Source organism: Panthera leo, chromosome A1, assembly GCF_018350215.1.
Source record: "Panthera leo isolate Ple1 chromosome A1, P.leo_Ple1_pat1.1, whole genome shotgun sequence".
NCBI classification, from domain to species: domain Eukaryota; kingdom Metazoa; phylum Chordata; class Mammalia; order Carnivora; family Felidae; genus Panthera; species Panthera leo.
In genome coordinates, this window is record NC_056679.1 from 158,217,003 (window position 1) to 158,230,495 (window position 13,493).

Consider the following 13,493-nt stretch of genomic DNA (forward strand, 5'->3'; position numbering starts at 1 on the left):
CAAAGATCCATAATAAGCAGAAAAGAGAACCTAGCTTTAAACTAAGGCAGGGCTGTCATTTGGATTCAAAGCTGTTCCTTTCAAGGTCATGATCTCACAGTTGGTTAGTTCAAGCCCCGTGTCAGACTCTGTGCTGACAACATGGAGCCTGCTTGGAATTCTCTCTCTTCCTCTCTCTCTGCCCCTCCCCAGCTTGTGTGCTCTCTCTATAAAAATAAATAAATAAACTTTAAAAAAGTAAGTAAATAAGTAAATCCCCATTCAACTTAAGTATGTCCACTTGAATATATAGCATTGTATGTATTCAGTTCAATTCTCTTGCATTTCTTGTAGATAAAAATTACAAGTGCATCCTAATGACTACTACACAAGCAACAAAGTAACTATTGAAATTTTCGTGACATCTTCTTTGATTTAGAGAAAATTCAAAATTCATGCTACCTCTGAAAACCCGACAGAAAGAGCTGTGGCCATAACAGTGTCATCTTGGCATATCCATGATAATGTTAAAATGGTAGGGGAAAGCATACATGGAGTTTAAGTGAAACATTGAGATTTCAGAATTCTAGCCATACTTAATATGCGTCCTTAATATGTGTCTTTTATATGATAATCCCAAAGAAGATTAAGCTAATAGCACATGTTTTTAGAGGAGCAGGAATATATGTATGAAAAGCCAGACATTTTATTTACTTATATTTCTTAAGTAATTATTCTCCCTATAGCACTTAGCACATGGTGGCTACTCACTGATTCTTTTTCAATAAATAAACTCTATTCTATTACTCTTTGAGTTTGGAGTTTTCAGTATGAAAACCCAGTGAAATGCCTTTGGGTGACTCTAGGGAGATACATATGCTTTAGATAAGAGGATTCTAACTTCTTCAAAACTTTTTATCACATAAGAGAGGATAATACAGTCAACTGTTTATATACCCCTTCATCTTCAGTCATTATTAAAATTGTAATATTGTGCTACTCTTCCTTTATTTAGCTCCCAGCCCCACCAGCACACCAAACACACACACACACACACACACACACACACACACACACACATCTCTTCCTTCCAAACTATTTTAAAACATGGGGAATTGCACATTGAAGTATCATGCCTGTGACTGACTTGGTGTAGATTATTTGGAAAATGAATTCTCTATTCCCTGTGTACTTTGTTTCCATAGATATAATATAGAAATGTGAGATTAATATACAACCATAAGAGACAAAATACTAAATATAAATATATCAGATGAACCTGGTTACTTTATACTTATGAAAAATAGAAGACTAAATTCTCTGCTCTAACATTTACAGCCTTAGAAAATGAAACCTTTAAACCTTTGCTTATGTCTCTTATTCATTTTACTATTTCATAATTCAGTACAATCAGGTTGTTGCCAGAGAAAAACAAGGGAGTGGAATAACTGTTACTGTATTCTAAAAGGAACTAGGCAATGGGCCAGGCTCCTCATTAACATCAACTTGTTTGAGAAATATGTCAGCCCGTGGGCCAAGTACTATTAGCTTCATTTTATAAGTAGAAAACAAAAAGGTTAAATTATTTTGCCCAGGATCACAGAGCCTTTCACATTCACACTTCTTCTGTCCCATCAGAGTTTGTCAGAGAATGGAATGCAGGGAACTGGTTACCCAGGTAACAGAAGAGTCTGGGAAGCCAACTGGGGAGGGTGAAGCCACCCAGAGATTAGAAATTTCAGGAAGCTGCTATCATTTCTAGGCAGGGCAGACTGGGGGGGAGCTGGATTGCCCTGGGCAAACTGGAACCGCAGCTGGCTGATTCTGCAGGAAACACTACTACAGAGGCTCCCAGAGGCAGAAAGGAGGAGGAAATACCACTTACCACCTCCAGTCTCCTACCCCTGCCTCCCAAGCCTGAGGCCTTTCATCCCAAATATCCCTGGTAGAGGTAGCAGGGAGAGCAGGAGCAGTGGGAGCAAGGAATTCTGGGCAAGGAATTCACCTAAGGGCAAATAAGTCTAGCATTGCTCCAGGGAGATGGTTTTAAAGCAAAACCAGCTTTACATCTTGGTCCTTCTGCTTGTTTTAGCAAGCAGAATACATACAAGAATGGATTTTAAGGGATTTTGCAAGAAATATCAATTTATACATTGTTAATTTTTCAAGCTATTTTTGGGGGTTGGGGTGGGGCTTCTTTCTCTTTTGTCTAGTTTATTAACCTGAACAGAGCAAAAATACTTCTCAGGGAATATTTAGAGCTCTTTGGAAATACATTCATTCAATCAAGAATTATTTGTCACACCCCTACCACAGGACCAGAAAAATAAGAATATAGTTTACCATCTGGTTGGGAAGGCAAAATAGACATTTATGAAGGAATCAGTAAGCAAGAGAGTATCAAATAAGGGGCTAATTTGTTTGTTTTACTAAGAAAATAGAGACTAATGTGCAGATACGAAGGTACAATGTACCATAAACAGGGCAAGGCTCAGAATTAGTCAGGAAGGCTGGTGTGAACACAGGGCACTGCGCTCCTTCGTTGACCAATCAGAGCCCCAGAGCTGCCCCAACCTTCGTGACCAGGGGAAGCTCCCCATGGGTGCCAACTCAGTGGGGTGATTTGAAGAGCAGAACCGTCTGCTTCCTGTCATGGTGTCCACAAATCTCCTCTCAAAACCAGTGGTCTCGAATCCTAGCTGCATATTCAGATCAGCTAGGAAATTTTAGAGAAATATATCTGTGCTCTGGCCCCACTATAGACAAATTAATTTCCTGCACTCTGGCATGAATGTTTCCAAGTGTCCCAGGTGCTTGTGACCCACACTGAAGGATGAGACCCACTACTAAATGAAGGCTTTCTGATCCTCTGAAGGGCCTGAAAACCAGCTTTTCTTACCATATGCAATGGTAGTGCAGTGAGAGAGCTGAGCTCTGAGTAGGAGGGAAGTCCAGAGGGCATCAAGATAACCTCTTATTGCTTCATGATTTGTCTACAGCTATCACTGGACCTGCAAATATTGATCTGTATGGCCTTGCCTCCAAGTAGAAAAAGACAAACTTTCCAGTTGTTTTCAAATAACCTTTACTGTTTTTTAAAACAATTTTATTCAGGTATAATTCACAAACCATAAATTCATCCATTAAAACCTATAACTCAGTATTTTTAAGTATATTCACAGAGTGGTACAAGAATCACTTCAATTTAATTTTAGAATGTTTTTGTCACCCTAAAAGAAAACTTTGTCTTTTTTTGTTTTGTTTTTGTTTTGTTTTTTTGTTTTTTAAATTAAAGCAAAAACATTTCAGAAGCACACTAGCATTGGGCACTCTCACCTGGGTTTGCATTTGCAGAAGCTCCGATTTTTTCTATCTTCCTTCTTCCTTTATGTATGTGTATAAGTTTGCCCTTATTTTCTTCTCCATTATGTATGCCCTTGACTGTGTGTCTGTCAGAGTGTATGTGGGCAGCATAGGGAGGGTGCCCAGATGCTCACTAGCACACATCCTCACTGGGGTGAGCCCACAGGCTGCCAGCCTTACTGCTCCTGGATCTTGTTGATTTCCGGACAGGTTTTGGCTTTGCTATGGCTGAAGATTTTAAGCCTATAAATGCTGTACCCTCCAATGAGGATAGAGGAGCGCTGTACTTGCCAAATACGCAGTGATCCATGGGGGTGAAAACAGTTTGGAAAATTATTCCTTTTGGGGGGAAGACAGTGAAGTCCCGTATCTGCTTTCTCCCTGCTTCTCAACTCCTGCTGCACATACCATCTCTTTCATCCTAACTCCCTGAGTGTCCTATCTTCTGCAGCTTTGTTCTCCCAGTGAATTTCTACTGCATGAGAGTTGGCATCCTGCTCTTCCTGTCTTTGGCCTCCAGCTCCTAATACAGGACTGAGTTTACATACTGGCCTCTTTGATCCATTTTATAAAGCAAACCACTTTCAGAATAGGGAAGTTCTGTTTTGGTTTGTTGTTTTCATTTCAGAGCATTGGATTGAGACTTTGTTGATGTGGATCTTAAGATCTCACCTAGCTTTTCACTAGATCCAGAGTAGCACAGTCTCTGGGCGATAGACTATAATCTGGATATGTGGTATGATGGAGGAGGACTTCACCTTTCAGATCGTCTATTTCTTTATCCATAAAATGAGGTGACAGTGTATACCTCTGGAGTTGCTGAGGGGAGTGCAGGGGATCGCTTAGGGGAAATGGCTAGCAATGGGCTAGCCACAGAGTAAGTAGGTGCTTAGAACATGTTCTTTTCCTTCTCCTCATATAGAAAAGTCCTCCCTGGATTTATCAGTTTTGTGGTTTCAGTTCTCATTCCAGACCTGTCAGTACTTCCCTTCTCCGTGCTTCTTTCACCTCTCCCCACCCCACCTACTGCGTGAGGTAGTGGACAAAACCTTCTCTCTTCTCTCTTAGAAAGACCTTGCTGCAGGTAGGTTCCTATGCTGGATGGAATCTGACATATTTCATTCTACCAGCTCAGTTGTGTAGGAAGTGCTCAGTTATGCCATGGATTAAATAATGAGGCACTTTGTGTGTTAACTATGTTCATGTTAAAAAAAAAAAAAATTAGGGGCACCTGGGTGGCTCAGTCTGTTGAGTGTCCAACTCTTGAGTTCAGGCTTAGGCCATGATCCCAGGGTCTTGGGATCCGCCCCTGTATTGGGTCTTCATTGAACATGCAAACTGCTTGAGATTTTCTCTCTCTCTTCCTCTATCTCTTTGCACCACTGTTGCTTTCCTCTCTAAAATTAAAAAAAAAAATAAAATAAACATAAAAAATCAGGCACTTTGAATATCTCACAGTGAAAAGATATAACTGATTTTACATCATTAATAGACTGATGAATATTCAATAAGCCCCAAGGAATGATCAGAGAAATGGTTCATTCATAAGGTTGGTATTTACTAGAAATTAAATGATGTTAGGTAATTTTTGTTAATTCTCTTGGAGTAACAATGATATTGGAGTTACTTGGGGAAAATTCTTCAGTTTAAGGAGATGCTTAATGAAATGCTTATGGATAAAGTTTCAGGATATCCGCAATTTACTCTCAAATACAGGTACATATACAAATCCAGGTAGATAGATCTGTTTGTAATATATGCAAATATTGCAAAATATAGGAACAATGTTAATAGTCATAGATTTAGTAGTAAGAATATTGGCACTCATTGTATTATTCTTTTAACTTTTCTTTCTGTTAGAAAAAATTTACAATAGGGGTGCCTGGGTGGCTCAGTCCATTAAGCATCCGTCTCTCGGTTTTGGCTAGTGTCATGATCTCCCAGTTTCGTGGGTTCAAGCCCCATGTCACGCTTTATGCTGACAGCACGGAGCCTGCTTGGGATTCTTTCTCTCCTTCTCTCTCTTCGCCCCTCCACACTGATGTTGTCTCTGTCTCTTTCAAAATAAATAAATCAACTGAAAAAAAAAGAAAAAATATATACTAAAAAGTGGGGTTAAAAAGAAAACAAAGAAACTGGGAAAATATAATCCATAAAGTTCCTTAAAAATATTGCCATTTGATTGTGTTTTTTATGTCAGTATACTTCTGTGTATTGTAAAAAAAAAAAAAAAAAAAAAAAGCTTCCTACTGACAGCAAATACTTCTTTTGAAGTCATGAAATACCAGTTCTTATAGAACATAATTTTTGTAAGTTGTCCTTATAACTGAGCATTTGAAAAAGTATTCATAACATATACCACTCCCAAACTATTTGGAGCCTACATAATTTGTAGAATTTTGAGTGTTTAAATGGAAACAAGTGATTGATAGTGTTGATTAATCCAGAAGAATGAAATTTTGAAACACCCCCAGAAAATGACTTTTTAAACTTTTTCTTATATTTATTTATTTGCATTCCCTTTTTTTTGTTTGTTTGTTTTTTGGTTTTTTTTTAAGTAATTTCTATGCCCAATGAACTCATAACCCTGAGATCAAGAATCACATGCTCTATGGACTGAGCCAGCCAGGGACCCTTTAAAAAAAATTTAAGGAAAAACATCTATATACCTAAAATGTAGAGACAAAGGGCTATCTGAACATTTACTGTAGGGTAACATATCATAATATATATTTGCCACATGAGCAGGAAGCAGAGGGGTCCTTGAGGAGAGCATGGAGACTTCTACCAGACAAAAGCAACTGACTCTTTAAGTTTTTAGTTTTTTTGTTTGTAAAGTAGAATACTAATACCTCTTGAAGAGTAAATGACGCATGCAGCACGTTCAGTAAAACACTGGATTTACCAATTCTGGAAGGAGACAAATTGGGTAAATCTGTCATTATAGATCTATCCCTCTTAAATTCTATCTGCAAATGGTGAATGATTCTTCCCTCTAGTCAGGCCTTCAGGAATCTTCTAAAATTTGTCATTTACCATTTAGCATTGATATATATGTGGGCTTTTAGATGTTTTTTCTCCCAAGATTCATTAACTACTCAATACTGATTGCCCTCAACTGTAGATAGACAAACACTAGACTAGGACATCATGGTGAAACAGGGCTTCATTCACCAAACTCTTGCAGGCTGGCTGCTTTTCAGTGGATTCCACCCCCTGATCCGTGATGGTGCTACATTTTGGGGACAATTTTCCACACAAGAAAGCAATTTACTCCTAGTTTTTCATACAAAAACTCTTTTCTTTAATGTTTATTTATTTTTGAGAGAGAGAGAGAGAGAGAGAGAGAGAGAGAGAGAGAGAGAAAACAAGTGGGGGAAGGACAAAGAGAGAGGGAGACACAGAATCCAAAGCAGGCTCCAGGCTCTAAGCTGTCAGCACAGAGCCCAACACAGGGCTTGAAATCACAGACTGTGAGATAGTGACCTGAGCTGATGTTGGGCGCTTAACTGACTGAGCCACCCAGGTGCCCTGTGTACAGAGAACACTTAATGCCAGATTTCTTCCATGTGTCTGATATTTCTTGGGCTTTTTAAAACATTAAAATATATGTTGATATGACTAAAGGAAATATTACCTTATTCTATTTAGCATGGTATAGTGACAAGCAATATATTATAAGTCAGAAAAGCTGCTTTGCAAACTTTTCCCATTTACTGGTTATGGGTCCTTGTGAAAAGCTCACTGAATTCTTCTTATTCTTAGTTTTTCGTATACCAAAAATCACATGAGCTTCTATTTTGTATGAAATAAGAGTGTGTGTTAAAGTAGATAATAAAAAATATAGGGGCGCCTGGGTGGCTCAGTCGGTTAAGCAGCCGACTTCGGCTCAGGTCATGATCTCGCGGTCTGTGAGTTCGAGCCCCGTGTTGGGCTCTGTGCTGACAGCTCAGAGCCTGGAGCCTGTTTCGGATTCTGTGTCTCCCTCTCTCTCTGACCCTCCCCCATTCATGCTCTGTCTCTCTCTGTCTCAAAAATAAATAAATGTTAAAAAAATAAAAAAAAATAAAAAATATATAAATTATTAATTATTATACATAATATAATACAAATTATTAACATTAATATTACTGTTGCTGCCACTCTTCTTCAAATAATTTCATTGACTTACATATTCAGGTTATGATTCTGCTCTAGGGACTGTCATGGGTTTTATATTTTGGTTTAACTGAAGGTGGTCAGGATTGAACCCAATGGTAAGCTTTTATTTTCTTATATTTAGTGAGGTTCTTTTCCCCCACTTTCTTGCATATCCCACAATGTACAAGAAGTGAAACAATTCTTTGTAACCCTTTTCAGGAACATATGTTTGTTTGTTTGTTTGTTTTTTATTTCTCAAAAAAATCCAATAAATTTTGTGGCTTATTTTATCTTATTATCAAAACAAATGAGGCTGTAAGCTACTTGAAAGTTTTATGTAACACATAAAAATACTTATTTTTCATTCATTTGTTCTGGTGAGAAAAAGGAAATTCATTTCATTCATTTCATTCATTTGTCCTGGTGAGAAAAATAATTCTGTGTCTGGACATAATGAAATTCCAAAGCCATAATAAATAGAAGTTGCAGGTATGGTCTTTACCCTTCAGGGTTTATCTTCCTGCATTTGTGAGTACTCAGATAGAAGAACTCTGGGTAATTCCCAAGAACCATCAGAAGCGATGGTAGATTTGGAAGCTATGGTCGTCCGTCGAGCCCATGCTGAACTGAGGCTTAAGTATGGTTTTAGACTCAACATGGTCCTTAGACATCACATCTGCATGAGGAACCACATGTCTCCCACACTGGCAATTTGGGCTTTAAAATTAAGTGAGGCATTTTGTAGGAGACGAGATGCCGCCTTAGAATCACCATCAGATCTATGTCTGGTTAATTATAGACTGACTTTCTACATCCCAAATGAATGTCTGTAGCTTCTCTTGATTTTTGAAAGCCACCCATGTCAGTGTGGAATTATCAACATTTTCAGAAGGAAGATTAAAGGGGTCCTTGTTTGTACAGTATACATATTTAGCCCTTCAGGAGTAAAGTCACTATTACATTATCTTGTAACACCTCCTTATTTTAAACATTATCTTTCTTCCTTTTTATGTTTTTATAGCATGCCGGTGAAAAAACCAGTGGATCACCTTCAAAGTCAGGAGAAAAGAAAGGATCAGATGAGGTAATTTCTGCAGTACTGGGCTTTGCTTTTCTCTTGCTTTTAATTGTGAATTCTATCTTGACACACATAATGAGGTTGCAAAGAGTTCCTACTGGAATTTTGGCAGATTTAATCTGAATTAAGATTTGATTCAAGAATGTAAGTGAAAATCATTACAAATTAATAAGAATTAAGAATTAATAAGAATTCTTTTCCTGGGAAAAGAATCTTTAGAAATTGTTTCTATTTAGAACTAGAACCCAGTTATTGAAGGTATTTTCCCTATAGGAATTGCTGAACCTTAAATGTTTTGTTGGTGAACATGGCAGATTTAGAGGAGGAAACCAAATGCTCTAGTGGAAAAGGAAATCTTTTTTCATGAGAATACACTATGAAAGAAGAACAGTGATAGCCTAGATTAATCTGTTATTCAGGTTCATAAACAAAAGGAAAAGAGAAGGTCTATTTTATTTGGCTCAATTGTATGGAAACACTAGTAACACCAAATCTTTCCACTTTGAGATGGTTGTTTTTGAGCTTGTGAATTTCTCCTTCCACTGAATGACACACCATTATGTGGCCTTTCAACACTGGTCAACTTCTCCATGGAGAAAGGACCTGTGAATGTGCTGTCCTTCCAAAGGGCACTGGATGTGCCTCCCTTTTGCTACTTTTTACATTTTAGATCTCAATAGATACGCTCATCTTCATTTGATAGGAATTGTCACTGTCATTTCCATCTGGTAAAACAGCCAAGTCCTAAATGGTACATGGAAAACCAGAAAGCATACAGTGATCGTTATATTTTTCTCTATGTTAGCAACATGGTTTCAAAAATTTTGCTCCTCTTCTTCCTGCAGTTTTGAAATATTTAATATGTTTCAATATATCCAATATAGGAAGAGATTGTTATGAATAGAAACTGCTATGGATTCTGCACTAAGGTTCGCTCTACTTTCTACTGTCATTGTCTTACTAATATCCTTGAAAATATAATTTAGATTATTAATGAGCAGATTTGTAATGAAGTTTGCCATGCAGGGCAACTGTTTCTTTAAAATTAAACAATAAGAGTAAACATTTATTTAGATTTTATCCTGTTTCTTTGTTAAATTGTTAAAAAATAAATTCCCTTATGAAAAACCACATTTTCTCCCTTTACTAGCATGAAAATTACTACAGAGTGTCATTAAGTTCCCTTATCTACCCTACCTTTTAAGTATCTTCCCAGGTAAGATATCTATTAAATGATTTCCTATCTGAAAACAGTAGTGCTTCTTTATTCTCCATACTAGGAAATAATGATTTTGGATGTTATTCTCTATTAATATTAATTAAGAGTAACCTATTTACTTGAAAAGGGAAATCTTTTCTAATGTGGTCAAGTGAATAGTAGACTAGGTCTTATAGGAGTATTCTCACTAAATATGTTATTACTTGAGAGCTTAAATATTACATCTTGAATGTACAGGCATTGTTGGTTTAGACAACATCTGCTAGCACAGTATTAGGGTTGTTTTATATGTAACACCTTGACTATAAAGTACCTTATTCCCATATTTATAAGGGGCTTGAGAAAACTAATAAGGAGCCCTCTTAAAATGTAGCCAGGGGACAATTCGTGATTTCTGTGTTAGTAGAGGCAGACTATACTTTAAATTCGAAACCAAAAGGCTGAACTTCTATCTCAAGAAAAGGAAGAAGGGATTTTTCTTCTCTTTATCAGCAATTCAAGGAATTCTGACATTGTTTCAAAATACTTCTGAGAAATTCAGGTTTATAGCTCTTCTTGTGCTGAGCCTGGACATACTGATCTGTTGTGCTCTGTCCCTGCCAGCAGAACTGAAGAGAGGACGGAGGCTTTTCCTTGCTCCTTTGGCATAAATCACTGTAGTAATTCATATGGTCTGAGACTGAAGATTGTTTATTATCCCACCGAATTCAGTCCATATCTGTTTGATAGGGTAGACAGACCTGTGAGTTGGGATGACTTGGTAGTCAAGATATATTTCCAATAGGATATGTCTCCAGGGAATCTCTAATTCTTTATGTTACATACAGATAAGTCATTGGTGAGATATTGTGGGCCTGGAGACAATTCAAGGAAACTATCTAGTATTAGGCATTATTTTAGCCTTTGTATTCAGTTATAACACCATGTGCGATTTGGATATGTTATCTATCCTGCCTACCATCCATGATTGGTTACCATTCTCTTTCCTTCTCAAAATTACCAGAGAAAGATTTCCTCAAACTAATCCTTTCTCCCAAATATTTTCTTACCACTGCTCTTTTGAACAAGAAGTGAAATCCAGAAGCTTAGTTTGGGTTTTGGTAATCCATTTTCAGACTAGTATATACTTCCAAAGGTTAAACAACATGTCCCTAAGCATATGCAAACATGTAGGCTAGGCTTCTACAGACAAACCCAGGCCTTTGAAACAAAGTCAGTTTGAAAGTGTGCTTTCTATGCTTAAGGATACTTCTCTGCATTTGTTTTCTTTCTCCCTTTATCACTTTGATGCATTTTATTTGGAGGTGCAAGAAAAAGGGTACATAGGAGGACTTTGGGAAGATATAACCAGGAGCAAAATGATTAGGGTTAGGTAAGAACCACTGTTATATTGTCATATGTAAAAATACCTAGGGATGAATGCTCTGTGTGAATTTTAGAGCTCTTTCTCTCCTGCAATCATAAATGGTTTTTACTTGGTTGGAATTTGACCCCTACATAGCCACTAAGTTATCCTAAGAAGTTGGCAGCAATTTTAACAGAATCTTACAACCAAAAAATCATTTGTCGTGTTGCGTTTCCAATACAGATGCTTGAGACTGGACTAGAGTAAGTGTCTAGAACATATTCACTTACTTCTTTATACCAGTCATTATGAACTGGCTAAGAGCTCCTCAAATGTAAAGGAGTTACAAAACTAAAAGTTGAATGGATTAATTAACCAAAGGTAAAATGACTAGAGCAGGAAAAGGAAAAATGGGAAAACTTAACATGAGCCCCTTTAAAAACACTGGAACAAAGAAGCCTTTCCAAACCTGCAGTCAAATCTATGTATAGTATTTGACTAACACATCTGGCCACACTGGGGGAGTATGATCATTTGTGCAACATATGTCAGTGAAGGCCTGAGGAATGGAATTTAAAGCATAAGATGGGCACAATCTTTTAGAGCCAATTATAAGAACCCAAATTTAATAATAGATATATTTTTATGGGTACAAAGGGAGGTATAAACAGGATAGAAATCGTGCCTTAGAGGAAAAGATATGTGGGATTCTTTTCTCAGTATTTACCTTTCCTCCTTCTAAAATGCATAAAGTATTAAATGACTCCCAGCATTTTTTACACTTTTCCTCTTAATGAAATTAGTCTTTTTTTTAATCACAAAGACAATGTGTACTTGTGAAAAACAGCGTTACGTAGTCTACCACTTATTTATAAGTATTGGTATAAAATTTTCTGTGTATTCTTAAATTAATGTGATAATGTTGCATGTTCATACTTAATATATGATTTGCTGATTTTAGCAACTTTTTAATACAGCTAAAACATAATCATTGAAGAAAATTGAGAAAATACTGAAGAGGATTTTTTTAAGTTTATTTATTCCAAGAGAAAGAGCACATGAGCAGGGGAGGAACAGAGAGAGAGGGAGGGAGAGAGAGAACCCCAAACAGCCTCCCCACTTTGAGCATGGACCCCAGTGTGGAGCTTAAACTCACAAACCATGAGGTTATGACCTGAGCCGAGATCTAGAGCAGACACTTAAATGACTAATCCACCCAGATGCTCCAAGAAAATAGTGAAGACTTTAAAGAAAAAATACCATCATCTACCATTCTAGCACCTACAGACATGGCCACTACTTCCATCTTGGCGTATATCCCTATATGATTTTTCTCTGTGTATATATTATGTTTAAGCAGAGATAACAACGAAAATCATTAGTAGGGCCTAGAAAAGGATAAATAATGTGCTTTGTGAGAGATCAATTTTTTCTAGTTAAAAAGAGTCGTCATCGTGTAGGTTTTAAGAAAATCATTATTCAGGTATCTTGGCATTTTATTAGGGCATTTAACCTAGTCTTTATGTAGTGCTTTGTTTTTGAGGGAGCAACACCTTTAAAAAGTCTTCGGGGACAGTGTTCTCACAAGCAAGTGATTTAGCTGTTGTTAGCAAATTCTGGAAGAGTAGTACAGCATATATTGTTTTAAGGGATTATCGGTCATGACAAAAAAATCCATGATAATTGTGGGGAGTTGACTGTGGCTGCACAAGCTCATGTCCCAGTGCCAAGAAAGAGGCAAAGTCAAAGTGCCCCGAGCTCAATCCTACCTGGCTCAGTGGGAGAGCCATACTCCAGCAGCCAGCCCAGAATCCAACTGTGGCTGATTTGGCAGGTTAAAAACTCTCTAAGGGAAGCTCCAGAAATTCTCTTGGACTGCAGTTTCCTCATTTTCGTTTTTAGTTCTAAATTTCAATTCATGTCTTCATTGACTGGAATATTTTTAAACATAATTTTTTCAGGGAGGGAGCACGAATGGTGATTTTCTGAACATGCTTTTGTGCTGGCTTCACACAAGAAATAAATACAAAATTGTACAACATCCTTGGTGAGCAATTCTGTTCCCTCAAAATTCTATACATGTTGCTCCAAGATTGTCTGGCTTTCTGTGCTGTAGAGATGTGTGGGGAAGCCTAATTTTAACTTATTTTTAGAAATTCTGTTTTTCCTGTCTTAGTGCATATACAATTTTGTTGTTGTCCTTACAATTTAAAAAAAATTGCCAGGATGTATGTATTTATCTGTTTCTCTTTATTAATTTTTTTCCTGGGAATGTCTTATTTAATTATTGCTTTTATTTTGGTTTAGCCCTCATGGCAATAAAAATCATTATCTTATTGATTTCTAACTATGGGATGGGACAGGATGCA

The 13,493-nt window shown here is 37.2% G+C and overlaps 1 protein-coding gene across 3 annotated transcripts in view; it reads left to right on the forward strand.

The window, feature by feature from the left end:
* CAST (calpastatin) overlaps positions 1-13,493 on the forward strand; it is a 107,951-nt gene that overhangs the window by 5,305 nt on the left and 89,153 nt on the right. For all 3 annotated transcript variants that reach the window (XM_042944185.1, XM_042944218.1, XM_042944193.1), the window contains exon 2: positions 8,504-8,566. In XM_042944185.1, coding sequence (XP_042800119.1) covers positions 8,504-8,566 — 63 coding nt within the window. The remainder of the gene's footprint in view (positions 1-8,503; positions 8,567-13,493) is intronic.